The sequence below is a fragment of the Coregonus lavaretus genome (assembly GCF_964263955.1).
Source record: "Coregonus lavaretus genome assembly, chromosome: 2".
Classification (NCBI taxonomy): Eukaryota; Metazoa; Chordata; class Actinopteri; order Salmoniformes; family Salmonidae; genus Coregonus; species Coregonus lavaretus.
Window position 1 is genome coordinate 46765988 of NC_139989.1, and position 16995 is coordinate 46782982.

General features: G+C 44.6%; 1 protein-coding gene across 1 annotated transcript; it reads right to left on the reverse strand.

Annotated features, from left to right (window-relative positions):
- Positions 1–9098: 9098 nt before the first annotated feature.
- Positions 9099–15711, reverse strand: LOC311101801 (riboflavin-binding protein-like). Its single transcript, XM_084142990.1, has 6 exons — positions 15627–15711; positions 14650–14857; positions 14385–14478; positions 14074–14202; positions 13843–13939; positions 9099–10737 (listed from the first exon to the last, which is right to left on the reverse strand). The coding sequence occupies exons 2-6, from the start codon at positions 14810–14812 to the stop codon at positions 10366–10368; spliced, it is 855 nt and encodes a 284-aa protein (XP_083999116.1). The 5' UTR covers positions 14813–14857; positions 15627–15711; the 3' UTR covers positions 9099–10365.
- Between the last annotated feature and the right edge of the window lie 1284 nt (positions 15712–16995).

The following is a 16995-nucleotide window of genomic DNA, read 5'->3' on the forward strand; positions in this document are numbered from 1 at the left end:
TTTCCCCCCACATGACACAGCAAGAAAGTAGTACAGGAGAATCAAACACAGAATACTAATTGTTCTGATTACCAAATAAAACCAGAAATCTGTCTCAGAAATCTTTTTCATTAAACATGAACTTCAGATAAGAGTTTGGTAGAGTTAAAGATAGTATTAAACATTCAAGGAAACAGTCACATTTGGTTAAACTGTTCTTCTATCAATCTACTACATTCCAAACATTGTAAGATAAAATGTGTAGTCTACAATAGCCTAATAAAAGAACACTGCAGTGCACACACAGCCATCAACCAAACTAACATACGCTGTCTGATCTATTGCACTCTCTATACACTGTAGCAAACTCTATCTAGTCTGTCAGCAGTTTGATAGTGTCAGTCTGACTGTCAGTAGAGTGTAGAGGAGGTACATATGTTATAGCCCTTGGTACTTTCTCAAGTCACAGCCACACAAATAAGAAGAAATAGTACAGGTGTTTGAGTTTGTGTCAAAGAAAGTGCACAATCAAGTGGCAACAGATAGACTAGGCCCTAACTGCTGCGGACATAGTAAAAAAGATGATCAACAGTTGACCAGTAACTAAAAGCTGATGAGGTGATGAGATGCAAATCCCGCGAGAATAGGCCTTCTCAGCTTTCTGGAAGTGAAGAATTTGATTGACGTCATTAATCGCGGAAAAGGTATATCACAGTTTCTAAAACAAGAGACGCAACATCGCGAGACTTCCAGGAAAATTACCATGCAGACTAGGCCGGGTTTGAGAAGCCAATGAGAGAACTGAAAAGTTATTCCTTAGTTGTTAATTTTCTAAATCTAAAGCCACAACCTAGATTTGAGTCAGTGTCTTAAGTAGTTTAACATATTATTACCTAAACCTCGTGAAAGTAACAAACTGATGTCACGGGTGCTGTAGGTGGGTGTGGTGCAGGAATCAAGCGCAGGACGCAGAAACTAAGTCCAAAAGACTTTAGTGAAATATTCACTTAGTACACGAGCTCAACAAGCCCGGAGGCGAAATAAAGGCGCACACAGGCGTCAAACAAAAGGCGCACTAACATGTGCGAAAAACCCTCTCCAAAACAACGGAGGGAAACACGTAGCACAGAACACCAAACAGAAGCGCAATCACACACAACACCTGACACACACAACGAGAACTAAATAGGACACTAATGAACACTAACTGGAAACAGGTGTACAACATCAAGACAAAACCAAACGAACATGAAACATACAACGGTGGCAGCTAGTACTCCGGGGACGACGACCGCCGAAGCCTGCCCGAGCAAGGAGGAGGAGCAGCCTCGGCCGAAACCGTGACAGTACCCCCCCCTTGACGCGCGGCTCCAGCCGTGCGCCGACCCCGGTGACGACCAGGAGGATGCGGAGCAGGGTGCGCGGGATGCCCCCGGTGGAACTCCGACAGGAGAGACGGGTCTAGGATGTCCCTCCGCGGCACCCAGCACCGTTCCTCCGGGCCGTACCCCTCCCACTCCACGAGATACTGGAGACCCCCCATCCGACGTCTCGAGTCCAAGATGGACCGAACGGTGTACGCCGGAGCCGCCTCGATGTCCAGTGGGGGCGGAGGAGTCTCTCCTATCTCACCTTCCGGGAGTGGACCAGCTACCACCGGCCTGAGAAGAGACACATGGAACGAGGGGTTAATATTCTTATATTCAATAGGCAGATGTAACCTATAACACACCTCGTTCAGTCTTCTCAGGACTTTAAAAGGCCCCACAAACCGCCGACCCAGCTTCCGGCAGGGCAGGCGGAGGGGCAGGTTTCTGGTCGAGAGCCAGACTCGATCTCCAGGTGCGTACACCGGCCCCTCACTGCGGTGGAGATCGGCGCTCGCCTTGTGTCGACGGATGGCCCGCTGCAGATGGACGTGTGCAGCGTTCCACGTCTCCTCCGAGCGCCTCACCCAATCATCCACCGCAGGGGCCTCGATCTGGCTCTGCTGCCAAGGTGCCAGAACCGGCTGGTAACCTAACACACATTGGAAGGGGGTTAGGTTGGTAGAGGAGTGGCGTAGAGAGTTTTGGGCCATCTCCGCCCAGGGAATATACCGAGCCCACTCCTCCGGCCGGTCCTGGCAATACAACCTCAGAAACCTACCCACATCCTGGTTGACTCGTTCTACCTGCCCATTGCTCTCCGGGTGGTACCCCGAGGTAAGGCTCACCGAGACCCCCAAACGCTCCATGAACGCTCTCCAGACTCGGGAGGTAAACTGGGGGCCTCGATCAGACACTATATCCTCGGGTACCCCGTAATGCCGGAAGACGTGGGTAAATAGTGCCTCTGCGGTCTGTAGGGCAGTAGGAAGACCCGACATAGGGAGAAGACGACAGGCCTTAGAGAACCGGTCCACAACGACCAGGATGGTGGTATTCCCCTGCGAGGGGGGAAGGTCTGTCACAAAATCCACTGAGAGGTGGGACCAGGGTCGTTGTGGAACGGGCAGGGGTTGTAACTTACCCCTGGGCAAGTGTCTGGGTGCCTTACACTGGGCGCACACCGAGCAGGAGGGGACATAAACCCTCACATCCCTAGCTAACGTGGGCCACCAGTACTTAGTGCTAAGACAATGCACTGTCCGGCCAATACCCGGATGTCCAGAGGAGGGTGACGTGTGAGCCCAGTAAATGAGTCGATCCCGAACCTCGAGCGGAACGTACTTCCGACCCACAGGACACTGTGGAGGGCTAGGGTCGGCACGCAACGCCCGCTCGATTTCAGCATCGACCTCCCACACAACCGGTGCCACTAGACAAGACGCCGGTAGTATGGGAGTAGGCTCAACGGACCTCTCCTCCGTGTCATACCGCCGGGACAGCGCATCTGCCTTACCGTTCTGGGACCCAGGGATGTACGTGATTTTAAATACGAACCTGGCGAGAAACATACTCCATCGAGCCTGGCGAGGGTTCAGTCTCCTCGCTGCCCGGATGTACTCCAGGTTCCGATGGTCAGTCAAAATGAGGAAAGGGTGTTGAACCCCCTCAAGCCAATGCCTCCACACCTTAAGGGCCTCAAGCCAATGCCTCCACACCTTAAGGGTGTGCAGCTAACAGCTCCCTGTCCCCGACGTCATAATTTCGCTCCGCCGGGCTGAGCTTTTTAGAGTAAAAAGCACAGGGGCGGAGTTTAGGTGGCGTGCCGGACCGTTGAGAGAGTACAGCCCCTATACCGGCCTCAGACGCGTCCACCTCGACCTGAAAGGGTAAGGCGGGATCCGGATGCGCCAGCACCGGAGCCGACGTAAACAGGTCCTTCAGTCTCCCAAAAGCCCTGTCCGCCTCAGCTGACCACTGCAGGCGCACCGGACCCCCTTTCAGAAGGGACATGATGGGAGCTGCCACCTGTCCAAAACCCTGGATAAACCTCCGGTAGTAATTCGCAAAGCCCAAGAACTGCTGCACCTATTTGACAGTGGTTGGGGTTTGCCAATTACGCACGGCTGACACACGGTCCACCTCCATTTTCACCCCTGACGCGGACAACCGATAACCCAAAAAGGAGACCGACTCCTGGAAAAACAGACATTTCTCTGCCTTGACATACAGGTCGTGCGCCAACAGCCTCCTCAATACACGACGCACCAGGGCTACATGCTCGGCTCGGGTAGACGAGTACACTAGAATGTCTTCAATGTACACGACCACCCCTTGCCCCTGCATATCCCGGAAAATCTCATCCACGAAGGATTGGAAGACTGACGGAGCATTCATCAACCCGTATGGCATGACGAGATACTCGTAATGACCCGAGGTGGTACTAAACGCTGTTTTCCATTCGTCGCCCTCCCTAATGCGCACCAAGTTATACGCGCTCCTGAGATCCAGTTTTGTGAAAAACCGCGCTCCGTGCAATGACTCCGTATTTCACAGTAATCTGATTGAGACCACGGTAATCAATGCACGGGCGCAACCCTCCATCTTTTTTCCTCGGCCGAAACCGTGACAACTGACACGTTTTCATTTTCGTCCAAAACAACTTTATATCCAAGGAGTGCCTTTGATTTGACGACATGAACATTCTCAGTTCGGCGCGAGACGACCGTTAGACCCGATGACGTGTTTCTGCGCATGAGCTTAGCTAGCAAATGTCGCCATGACATCGCCTACAAGCGTGATCGGGATTACTATTGGAGAAGCAGTTTCTGCCTGTCTTCATACTGTAGGCTACTGTCTTTTTGAGGGATATGCCGCATTCACATCCTAATCGGAACTAGGAAACTCTGACATTTCCGACATGTTGATTCGTTGAACGCAGCACGTGTGTAACTACAACTACACTGAACAAAAATATAATGCAACATTTAAAGTGTTGGTCCCATGTTTCATGAGCTGAAATAAAAAATCCCAGAAATGTTCCATATGCACAAACAGCTTATTTCTCTAAAATGTTGTGCACACATTTGTTTACATCACTGTTAGTGAGCATTTCTCCTTTGCCAAGATCAGATGAGAAGTATTTATGTTTGTAATAAAGCCCTTTTGTGGAGAAAAATTCATTCTGATTGGCTGGGCCTGGCTCCCCAGTGGGTGGGCCTGGCTGCCAAGTGGGTGGGCCTTCCAAGGTCCACCCATGGCTGCCCAGTAATGTGAAATCCATAGGTTAGGTCCTAATGAATGTATTTCAATTGATTTTAACTCAGTAAAATCTTTGAAATTGCTGCATGTTGTGTTTCTATTTTTGTTCAGTATAGTTAGCATTTTGGAATGTCCGAGTTCCGACTAGCAAGTGAACATGGCATTACATGTACAACTATAGACGGTTTTTCAGTACACTACACACTGACGTCAGGCACGGATGCGCTACCATCAAGGATTCAGAAAGACTGCCATCCGATTTGCCCCCATTTAACATAGACTACATTATTTACATAATTATTACTTCTAAACAAAAACACTTTTTTGGGGTTCTTATACGATTAGGATGATGTTTTGATTATTATTTGAACAGTCGCTAGGATTATATTTTGTTGTCATCTTTGCAAAATACCTATTTTGGACGCAGCGATTGTTAGCTAGAATGGTAACAGTCATTGACATAGGCTGTAGCAAAAGCTAGCAAAAGAGTCATTTTAATGGTTGAAGATGTTTTGAAGGGTGTTTTCACACTTGGTCCCTTTCAACCAATTTTGGGGAACTCAGTGCGGTTCGCTTATTTTTTTGTGCAGTGTGAACTCAGACCCCTCAAAAGAGACCCCGAAGCGAACCGAACTCTGCTTAAATTCTGCAGTCCGGTTCCCCTTTTTTAGGACAATGTGAACACAAAACTCCCCAGGTTCGCTTGTCATTATTCCCACACCACACACTAGACTACTGCACCACGGTATCGCCTGCCATAACCAATCACATTGATGCCACAAAAGACAGAAGATGATGATGTGCAGGTTCGCGGAAAAAAGCATAGTTTTTGGATATTGATTAGCGATGGTCAAGGATGCACAGAAATTCCAAAATATGTGTGTTTTTAGTTCAGATTATTTGTTTGCAATATCCTATGTGATCTATAGGCTAAGGGAGCTTAATAAGCCGTTTATTCGATTGTGGGGTTTGAATATTGTGAGAAGACAACAACATTGGTGAGAAACACAACATAGGGTACAAAATCAATTCTAGGTCTTAAATGCATACTTCGGGATTTTGGCAGACTCAAATGAACTCGTGGACACCATTTTTATGCCTCTGTGTCCAGTATGAAGGAAGTTAAGAGGTAGTTTCGCGAGCCAATGCTAACTAGCGTAAGCGCAATAACTGGAAGTCTGTGGGTATCTGCTAACATGCAATAACCTATATTGGGTGTACAATTTTCAATTACAGCATTATTTAATCTGCATTTATTATTCTGCTATTTATTCTGTTACCAATAATATTAACATGTTAATAGTGTCTTTTAACTTTTAGGTCAGACACTTCAAAACCTTATTCCATATTATTTATTTTTTGACTGTCTATGTGTTCAATGTGTTTCTATGGGCTATAGTAGTAAAGGCCAAATTCAATATACAATTCTAAATCAAATATCAAATAGCTAAATGATCCATGGTATCAGCGGCTTAGACCTTTAAGAAATAAAGCATAGCCAGTCCTAATGATTTTCAACAATGATTTGACAAGCACTGTATTCTACTGCTGGAGTTCAATGACACTGCCCCCTAACAATATTTTTAATAAAGCGCACAGGGAAAAAGACAGGCCTGTCAGAGCCTACAGACCCACTGTATAAAATTATATAGAGCTACAGATAACTGCCAAAATAAAGGAAACACCACCAACATAAAGTGTCTTAATAGGGCTTTGGGTCACCGTGAGCCAGAACAGCTTTAATGCACCTTGGCAAAGATTCTACAAGTGTCTGGAACTCTAGTGGAGGGATGCGACACCATTCTTCCATGATAAATTTTTTGTTGATGGTGGTGGAAAATGCTGGCTCAGGCATCACTCCATAATCTCCCATAAGTGTTCAATTGGGTTGAGATCTGTTGACTGTGACGGCCATGGGATATGGTTTACATCGTTTTCATGCTCATCAAACCATTCAGTGAACACTCGTGCCCTGTGGATGGGGGCATTGTCATCCTATAGGGGAATAGCTATGGTAGCCAAAATAATGGCCTGCCCAGAATTTTTGATGGGATGTTAAATGCTTAATTAACTCAGGAACCACACCTGTGTGGAAGTACCTGCTTTCAATATACTTTGAATCCCTCATTTACTCAAGTGTTTCCATTATTTTGGCAGTTGCCTGTACATTCTGTTTATAATATCCCCATAATGTACTGTACATGGGCAGAAACATTATCTATCAACCTTAGGAATTATACAGAAGAAGGGCGGGATGGAGAGAATTCAAGAGGGTGGAGCAGGCTGTGTTTTGCTGTCTATCCTTTAGGCAGGAAAGTGTCAAGTACTACTTTGTGTGTGTGTGTGTGTGTGTGTGTGTGTGTGTGTGTGTGTGTGTGTGTGTGTGTGTGCGTGCAGGAGTCTAATACAAATAATACAATAAAGTTGTGCGTCATTATAGCTATAGTCATATCAATAATACCACACACACGCATGCACGCACGTATGCATGCACACACACACACACATACACACAGTGTGGTCTCATACTACTAATTTGAGTGGGACATTATTATTTTAAAAACAACTATATTGAAGGCTTTAACTTCTGGTGTTGCGTCTTTGTAATTTTAACATTACATATACAGTTGAAGTTGGAAGTTTACATACACCTTAACCAAATACATTTAAACTCAGTTTTTCACAATTCCTGACATTTAATCCTAGAAAAAATTCCCTGTTTTAGGTCAGTTAGGATCACCACTTTATTTTAAGAATGTAAAATGTCAGAATAATAGTAGAGAGAATTATTTATTTCAGCTTTTATTTCTTTCATCACATTCCCAGTGGGTCAGAAGTTTACATACACTCAATTAGTATTTGGTAGCATTGCCTTTAAATTGTTTAACTTGGGTCAAACATTTCGGGTAGCCTTCCACAAGCTTCCCACAATAAGTTGGGTGAATTTTAGCCCATTCCTCCTGACAGAGCTGGTGTAACTGAGTCAGGTTTGTAGGCCTCCTTGGCAAATGTTCTATAGGATTGAGGTCAGGGCTTTGTGATGGCCACTCCAATACCTTGACATTGTTGTCCTTAAGCCATTTTGCCACAACTTTGGAAGTATGCTTGGGGTCATTGTCCATTTGGAAGACCCATTTGCGACCAAGCTTTAAATTCCTGACTGATGTCTTGAGATGTTGCTTCAATATATCCACATCATTTTCCTTCCTCATGATGCCATCTATTTTGTGAAGTGCACCAGTCCCTCCTGCAGCAAAGCACCCCCACAGCATGATGCTGCCACCCCCGTGCTTCACGGTTGGGATGGTGTTCTTTGGCTTGCAAGCAGCCCCCTTTTTCCTCCAAACATAACGATGGTCATTATGGCCAAACAGTTCTATTTTTGTTTCATCAGACCAGAGGACATTTCTCCAAAAAGTACGATCTTTGTCCCCATGTGCAGTTGCAAACCGTAGTCTGGCTTTTTTATGGCGGTTTTGGAGCAATGGCTTCTTCCTTGCTGAGCGACCTTTCAGGTTATGTCGATATAGGACTAGTTTTACTGTGGATATAGATACTTTTGTACCTGTTTCCTTCAGCATCTTCACAAGGTCCTTTGCTGTTGATCTGGGATTGATTTGCACTTTTCGCACCAAAGTACGTTCATCTCTAGGAGACAGAACGTGTCTCCTTCCTGAGCGGCTGCGTGGTCCCATGGTGTTTATACTTGCATACTATTATTTGTACAGATGAACGTGGTACCTTCAGGCGTTTGGAAATTGCTCCCAAGGATGAACCAGACTTGTGGAGGTCTACAATTTATTTTTCTGAGGTCTTGGCTGATTTCTTTTGAGATTTCCCATGATGTCAAGCAAAGAGGCACTGAGTTTGAAGGTAGGCCTTGAAATAAATCCACAGGTACACCTCCAATTGACTCAAATTATGTCAATTGGCCTATCAGAAGCTTCTAAAGCCATGACATCATTTTCTGGAATTTTCCAAGCTGTTTAAAGGCAACTTAGTGAATGTAAACGTCTGACCCACTGGAATTGTGATACAGTGAATTATAAGTGAAATAATCTGTCTGTGAACAATTGTTGGAAAAATTACTTGTGTCATGCACAAAGTAGATGTCCTAACCGACTTGCCAAAACTATAGTTTGTTAACAAGACATTTGTGGAGTGGTTGAAAAACGACTTTTAATGACTCCAACCTAAGTGTATGTAAACTTCCGACTTCAACTGTACTATATTTATTCACTCCCATAATCAAACTGTCAAGCTGTCTGCCAGATTGAGCTGGGCTGGTGAGAACATCAGAGGTGGACTGACCCTGCGGCCATGTTGGGTGATGACATCATCCCTGGAATACACAGTGTTCTTATCCTGAGGTGACAGGTCAAACGGTTGGACAGTGCTGCATATGGAGAACACAGAACATATATTTGCTATGTCTTTTGATCTGGCAACAGCTCTAATAACGACATAATCGAAAATACCAAGGAATTATTTAGAAATCCAGTGTTTATTGAGGATGTCAAGAAACAAAAGAACACCAAATTGGTATTCTTGTCACACTCAGACAAACAGGTTCCCTTTTGGTCCTCCATTCTATAGACATTCTATAGAGTTTGGCTCTAATTCTACTTCACAGCATCTTGAATGACATTGCCTCAATAGAGTTTTGATGCATTATCAAACTAACACAAAAGCATTACTGGCATGAGTCATGTTTCTACATCAGCAGTCTAGGTCTGTCCTTTGCGCAGATTCTCTTTCTGAAATTCAAGACTTCCTCCAGCTATAAAGAATACTTCAGCATTTTTACAACTTGACTGACTCCTATGGTTGCAGGATGGCAACCACTCTAATGATGTTGCTGTGCACCACCATCACAAACACCCTACCTCCCTCCTCCACTATCAAACATTTAATGACAAGAAGATAGTAGTACATTACGTTATATCACAATAGTAAAATCTGCCAAGCATGTTGACAGTTGTACAGGTATGTCTACAAAAGTGTTTAGGATTGAGGAATAGAGGAATTTTGGATGCTTCAGTATTAATACTTAAATCTCCTTTATGCCTAGTCTGATGGCAAAGTTACACAATTGCAGTTTAGAAACTACCAGCTGCAGTCTACTGATGGGTAAACATAACTCTACAGTATGATATGCATTGAGCCAGCCCCAGGCACCTCACACGATGATAGATATTTTAATTTGTAGGCCTATTAATGTAGCTGCAAGACTACATATGTTTACATGACTGACAATTACATGTCAAACATTGATGGTGATCATGAATGGTGTCACCTGTTTTAGCAACTACTTTACTTTATTACATTTACGTTTACAGGGACAGTGCACATTAACATTACAACTATATAAATGTGCCAGTTTTAGCTAGCCGGCTAATTTTCAACTGCTGTCCCTGGGCCAAGTACCATGTAACAACACACTGTAATACAGCATGATGTCATACACTTTGATGTTAGCTGCTGATTGTTTTGCCTTTCAGAATAATGTTACGGTCAATGTCACTATTCGTACATTATTTACACAGTGTTAAAGGCATGTCATGTCAGAATGGTTTATATGTCTGGTATTACTTCAAAACATGGAGCGTCTCTAAGCAACATTTGATTGATGGGTTATAATGGTGCGTAATGACAAGAGGTACAGTATGTGAGGTAAGGTTAGTTATAGGAGCAAGATATAACAACCCCAGCTGGGGGACAGTGCTACAGATTCAGAGATCAGATTCTGTCAGTTCTTCTACAGCCCACTCCCACTACCCTCCACATCATCCACCACGACCGAGCGTTTCCGCATCACAATGTTGTCGATGCTCCTCCGTGCCTGCGGGGGCAGTGTGGCAGGCTTGGTCTGGGGCTGCGTGTGGCAGGGGGCACGGTACTGAGGCAAGCCACTCTTGGTGGTGTCCAGCTCCTCTGGGTCTTCCTCCAGGGCCCTGAGGGCAGCGATCACCTCCCTGTCCGAGGGGCTGAGGGTCAGGCATCCACAGGGACGTCCACTATTACCATTGCTAATACCCTCACCCCCCTCTCGTTCCTCCTCCTCATCTTCCACCGTCATGAAGGAGTCCCCCCACAGGCTCTCACACAGGTCCCGGCCGTGCTGGTACATCTGTGATAGCAAAGAGAAAATCATTGGAGGTGTGGTTTGACATTAGATTCAAACTAAATATATTGGCACATTTGAGCCTTATCTTTTCTTTGTGTTGCAAATTATACCTCTCATTAAGGCACTCATTTTAATTGGGACTATTGATTATGTACCTTTTCAGGGCAATGCCAACCCTGAAAAAACAAAGCCTTTGCAGCAGCTGCCACTCCCACTCCCACCCCTCTCTCACCCATCCATTAGTGGCCCTCATCATACAGAGAAAGGCTTTTAGAGACACGGGGGAGCAGCACACAAGGTCATGCTTCATCTCTCATCTAAAAGCTAGCTGATTAAGGGAAATAAATGTGTTTTTCCCTTCACTTTAAACCAAATTCAGGTTTTAGGGCTAAAAAAAACATAATGAAGTCTAAGCCTACATTTCTCAGAAAAGCTTGAGATTGGAAAAGCTTTTTAGTGGAATGGTAGTGACACTGTGGTTCTACACATTTACAGATGTAGGATCTGAATTTGATCACTGAGAATTTTCCTGCACCGCAGGAAATGCCGATTAGCTTTGTGATTTATATAAATTAACTGAAAACCCAATCTAACCCACGATTATATTAACAGTATTACACTTTTCATGTAGCCTATTTTTGGCCAGCTAATAGCTTAACCACAGCTCCAGCAACATTATGGACTAAACATTGAAATCCTGTTGCTGCATTATTATTTTGCTGTGTCAATATAGGTCAAATTAAGATCCTATATCTTTAAGCTCTGATTCTCTGGGGAGTGAGTCATCACCACTTTGTAAGAAGTGCAACCGTTACAACTCTTCTCTCCCCCTCTCTCCTCCCACCCACCTCTCCTCTCCCCCTCTCTCATCCTGTCAGTCTGAGGGATTAGGAGTGAGTGAGTCACTCAGAATATTTAGGAAGCACTGCTATATTGACTGTGTTAGAAGGACAAAGCTGTTGCTGTGCAGCAGAAAGCTACAAGCTGGTCTTATTACTAGCCTCCTCTCCTGGGGCGGCCATGGTCATGTGCCTAACCCTAACCTTACATTTGTTTTCATACATGTTTACAATATAGCCAATATTTTGACTTTGTCGTTGGCCGATCTAGCGGAAATCGCTCAGTTCTGCCTTAAGGAGAAGATTCATCCCAATAAACGTCAACCTGCTGTTAGCGCAACACAGGCTGTCAGTCTGTGTGCATGTTAGTGCAGAGTCACTTCCGACTTCAGACCCAGTCTTTGAGCGGAAAGCGTGAAGAGAGTGTTGGTTTCCTTATTGATGATGTAAATAAGAACATTGCTGTGGCCAGTGAGGCGATATAGAGGAGCCAGCAGAGCTTACATATGATGAGGGAGAAAGCCAGAGAAGAGCCTTGGAGAAGGGCCAGGGGGACGTTTTGATGGTCTGTACGTGTGTGTGCAGTATTGTATGTGCATGGACAAATGTTTTTGTGTGTGTCTAGCTTACGTGTGAATGCAGTATGTGCATGTGTGTGTGTGTGTGTGTGTGTGTGTGTGTGTGTGTGTGTGTGTGTGTGTGTGTAGCCTATATGTGATTGCAGTAGCCTACGTGTAAGTGTGTGTGTTTCCGTGTATTTATTTGGAGCCTGCCTGTGCTGTGTACAGTGGCCCTGAGGCAGACTGAAGCGTTGTCAGCTCGATTAGGGAGGACATGTGAATGGGTGAGGTGCAGTTGGCTTCCCAATTCCTTTGTCTGATGAGGAATCAAACTGAACATTCCAGTCTAACCTACAAACTGTCTACCTCAGACTATCTATGTTAAAACAATAGTTTTAACATAGAGTTTTGAACAGCTGAAGATCATTAAAAGAGTCGTCATTAAAATGTCTGGACACAAATGGCTTCCAACCTCATTTGAGTTCCAAAGTCAGTTGCTCTTTTGCAAAGGGTCAAACTAATGTGAGTTGATGTGAGTTGTTTTGTTCAAACATTCTGACTCATCCTTTTGGGGTCTTTTGGAAGTCTCTGTATAGAAGGACCCTCATTATATTCATAACAGCTTAACTTTAATTGAATAGCCTCACAATAATTCTGTTTTTATTTGGTCTATTTGTGGTTCCCACACAAACATACACACACTCCTGTCACCTCTCATCATCACATCTAGCCACTAATTATGTGTGTGTGTGTGTGTGTGCGTGTGTGTATGAAAGAGGGGGCTGGTGGGAGGAGCTATAGGAGGACGGGCTCATTGTAATGGCTGGAATGGAATCAATGGAACGGAGTCAAACACGTTGTTTCCATGTGTTTGATGTGTTTTGTACCATTCCATTTATTCCAATCCAGCCATTACAATGAGCCAGTCCTCCTACATCTCCTCCCACAAGCCTCCTCTGGTGTATGTGCACGCTTGTGTGTGACTCTGGGAAGTTCACAGTTGGTCCCAGCTGTGCGCTAGCCCTGGGTCACTCTGCCTCTTTTTATATCCTCTTCTGTCCTGTGGAGCAGTACAGAGCAGAGCCCAGGGGCGGACTGGCCATCTGGCATTCTGGGCAAATGCCAGATAGGCTGGACCATTTTTAGCACAGTGGGCCTGTCTAACTTGGATTATTTGTGCAAAATGATCATTATCTGGCTAATAATGGCGGCCTCAAGGGAAGAAATGGGCCGATGTGAGGGCCTCGAAGAAAAAAATGGGGCGGTGTGGGGGCATCAAGGAAAAAAATGCCAGGTTTGTTAGAAATGCCAGGGATGATATCTGGTCCCAGTCCGCCCCTGGCAGAGCCCCGCCTTTTATTCCACTGAGCCAGGCTCTGTGTCCTTAACCCCTCACTGACCACTGAGACCAGCAGTACCAGTACAACTAACACTGACTCAGCTATACTACCCATGATTCTTAGCTAACCTAGCCTTGCGTGCCAGGCTTCTATATGTTCCTACAGCTCTATCATAAGAGACAGAGTTGGAGAAAAAGACTAGGATGGTCCTTTACTTCCTCAAAGAAATGAATCACTGACTCTAAATATCTCTTTTCGAAATCAAAACTTGTCTTCTAAGGTTAAAACACAGCTCAACACAGCATTACATCCAACTCAACATGACTACCGCCCATGAGACTGGCAGCTGCCCTCCAAACAACAGCCTACCTGCTGATACGGCACACAGTTCCCAGTGCAGTTCTGTCCTCTGGGGTCTCTGGCCCAGTTACGAGCACAGGTCATGTCCATCCTGCAGGCCTCATACCTGAAGAAAAATGTTATGTTGCAATGACCAGATGACAGATCAACATTTGATACTGCTGGATGATGTGATGTGGTTAGTGCAGAGCCTTCAGTACAGTTTACATCAGGGATCCTAGGTTATTGTAGTGAGCTCACCAGTCACGGCAGAAGCTGTGGCACAGTGGCACGGCCTGCATGGAGGACTGGTGGCGAGAGTGAGGCCAGCGGGCTGCATCAGGGGAACAACGGTAGAAACAGGTCACACGCTTCAGGAAGCCCTCACACCTGGAAATAGAGATGGATGAGAGAGAGAGAGAGAGAGGGTCAACCACAGCATATAACTCTCTCTTTGCTCCAGCCGTGCAATGCGTTTGTCTCTGTTGGCTATTGGCTTTGATGTGATAGATTGAAAATATTGGTTATATCAGCAAGTCATTATCAAATGCTGTTCTAAATCTCAGACTTACGTCGGGCTCAGTTTCCCACACTTGTCCCAGGGGGTGTTCTTCTCACTGGTTGTGGGATTAAGATCCTGGATGTCATCCTCTGAACAACATGCATCTGATGAGAGAACATATATGGAGAGATTATGACCATGGGGTGTGGGGAGACACCTCATCTCATAGGAGGACTGAGGATTTAAATAGCAAACTTCCAACAGCAGTTTTATGTCATTATCATGGTTTGACAGTGCATGTTGTGGTCTTTAAAAAGCACAGTGCTCTCACTCACTCTCAGCATAGATTGTGCACTCTTTCAGGTGCGGTTCCTGGCTGGGCGTGGCCTTCAGTCTACCGTCCTGTAGACACGCCCCCTCCGAACACAAAATGCGACCAATCAGGGCAGCTGCTAAATATGCACAGACCAATGGCAGGGAGTTTGACGTGATAGCCATTTCTTCAACCTGCGATACGTTCAGCTAGCTGGCTATAATCAGGACCTTGGACAGCGGAGCGGGAGATAAACGGGTTCAGTGAACCATAAAATATAAAGACCAGTTTTTTAAATAATGTGACATTTGAATGTTTCCCTATTGCCTATAGCACTAAAGAGAATGTTTCCATCAAAAAGGGAGTAAGATCAACCACCATTGATCAAACACTGTCTAGTCTGTCCATAACATAGTTTGTATTCAATGACGTACCTTGGACCATCTAGCCCAGTTAAGGAGGTTGAAAGATTGGTGTGATGTATGACACAGCCTGTCAAACATTAGGCTATAGCCTCTCTAGTCATTGGATAACGCTAAGCATGCATAACAATAACTGATTAAATCCTAAATATGATATTTTCTTATGAACTTCCGTTTAAGTATTTCATAGAAAATGAGTTACAGACATGTTTAACACATTTCAGAGTTTAATAATCGCTTTGTTAGGTGTATAACAATGTAGGCTACTTGAGAATATCAGCTACAAACATACAAATGACTGACTTTATTACAGTAAAACGATGACCATACCTGACAAACTAAACTATCAACTAATAACTATCAACTAATAATAATAATTGACGACAAAATAATTAAGACTTGAACAAATGCAAAGATAGGCTACTGTAAAACCATGTTTGATTAGCTTTAAACAAAATAACGGAAATGAAAATATTTCACACCACAACATCCCAACTGCGTAGTTTGCAATCTGTGTCTATTTGTTTATTTTCCACTATCAACTAAAATACTTTACTCCTCGCCTGCCTTAGCCTACCTGTCGGTGGGAGAAACCGTTTTCCGATTGATTCTGCTTGGTCTTGTGCGACTTGTCTCCTCAGCTTTGGAATCGTCGTCGAATCAGCACCACTCCACGCAGCTCTTCCTCCAGGCTCCCTGCTTGTTATGATCTCTTCTTCCCAGGGGCAGCACGACAGTTTCTCACTGGTTTAACTGAAGGACATCTAAGCCCCTGGCCACCTCCTCCCCCCTCCACCTTCTCCAACCTCCCCCTTGCTGGTAATCCATATCACACAAACACACACACACAGACACACACACACACAATCATTTGCATCATAGAAATGAGAAAGATATGTGTGGAGGTATTCCCATCCATTATTGTACCATGTAATATGATGACCTTTAAATTATTTGGCCTGAGCATATTATGTTCAGGTACTGTCATTCTGTATCAAAGGTACAGTCATTCTGTATCAAAGGTACTGTCATTCTGTATCAAAGGTACTGTCATTCTGTGTCAAAGGTACTGTCATTCTGCATCAAAGGTACTGTCATTCTGTATCAAAGGTACTGTCATTCTGTATCAAAGGTACTGTCATTCTGTATCAAAGGTACTGTCATTCTGTATCAAAGGTACTGTCATTCTGTATCAAAGGTACTGTCATTCTGTATCAAGCACCAGTTTACTGAAAAACACTAGTATATGGTTGTCAGTGGATTAATCAAATTGATTGGGTCCTAAATGAACGCGTTGGCGCTCCATTGTCCTTGGTATAAGTGCATCCTCCTCAAGTGCTGAGTCACCTGTCCTCCCCTCCTCCCACAAACCCAGAGGTCAGGGCTTTGTCTGAAGGGGAGGTGAGGGATGAGATTTGATACTGTATGATATGCTGAGGGCCTGGAATACATCTCCCTGCTGACAACCATTGCCCCACAAATAACTTAAATCTGCCACTTGCAGCAAAATCCGCACTCCATTTATTTTTCCAATGAGGCATACATTTGTTTCAATGTTTGTTTCAATGTTTGGGCCTGTGTGACCTACTGTATGTTGGTGAAGATAGAGATCTAAACAAACGCTTTGCCCAGTGCTCATCCTGTCCTGTAATCTCTCTCCCCCTCAGACCCGGGGTGCCAACTAATCCCTGCCTCAGACTCCCTGTGTCGTCTCAAGCCTTTTGGCCTCATCACAGCAGATGAAGTTCCTTGTGGCCTAGATACGATTGCCTAAAACCAAGACCCTGAAATGATATGACAATAAGATATGACAATAAGATATGACAATAAGATATGACAATAAGATAATGACATTCTGATCCATTGACATTAATTGGGTTTGGTAGCATTGGTGTGCAATACCTTGAGTCTTATATAAGTCCATTATATTCATAGAAGCTTAATGG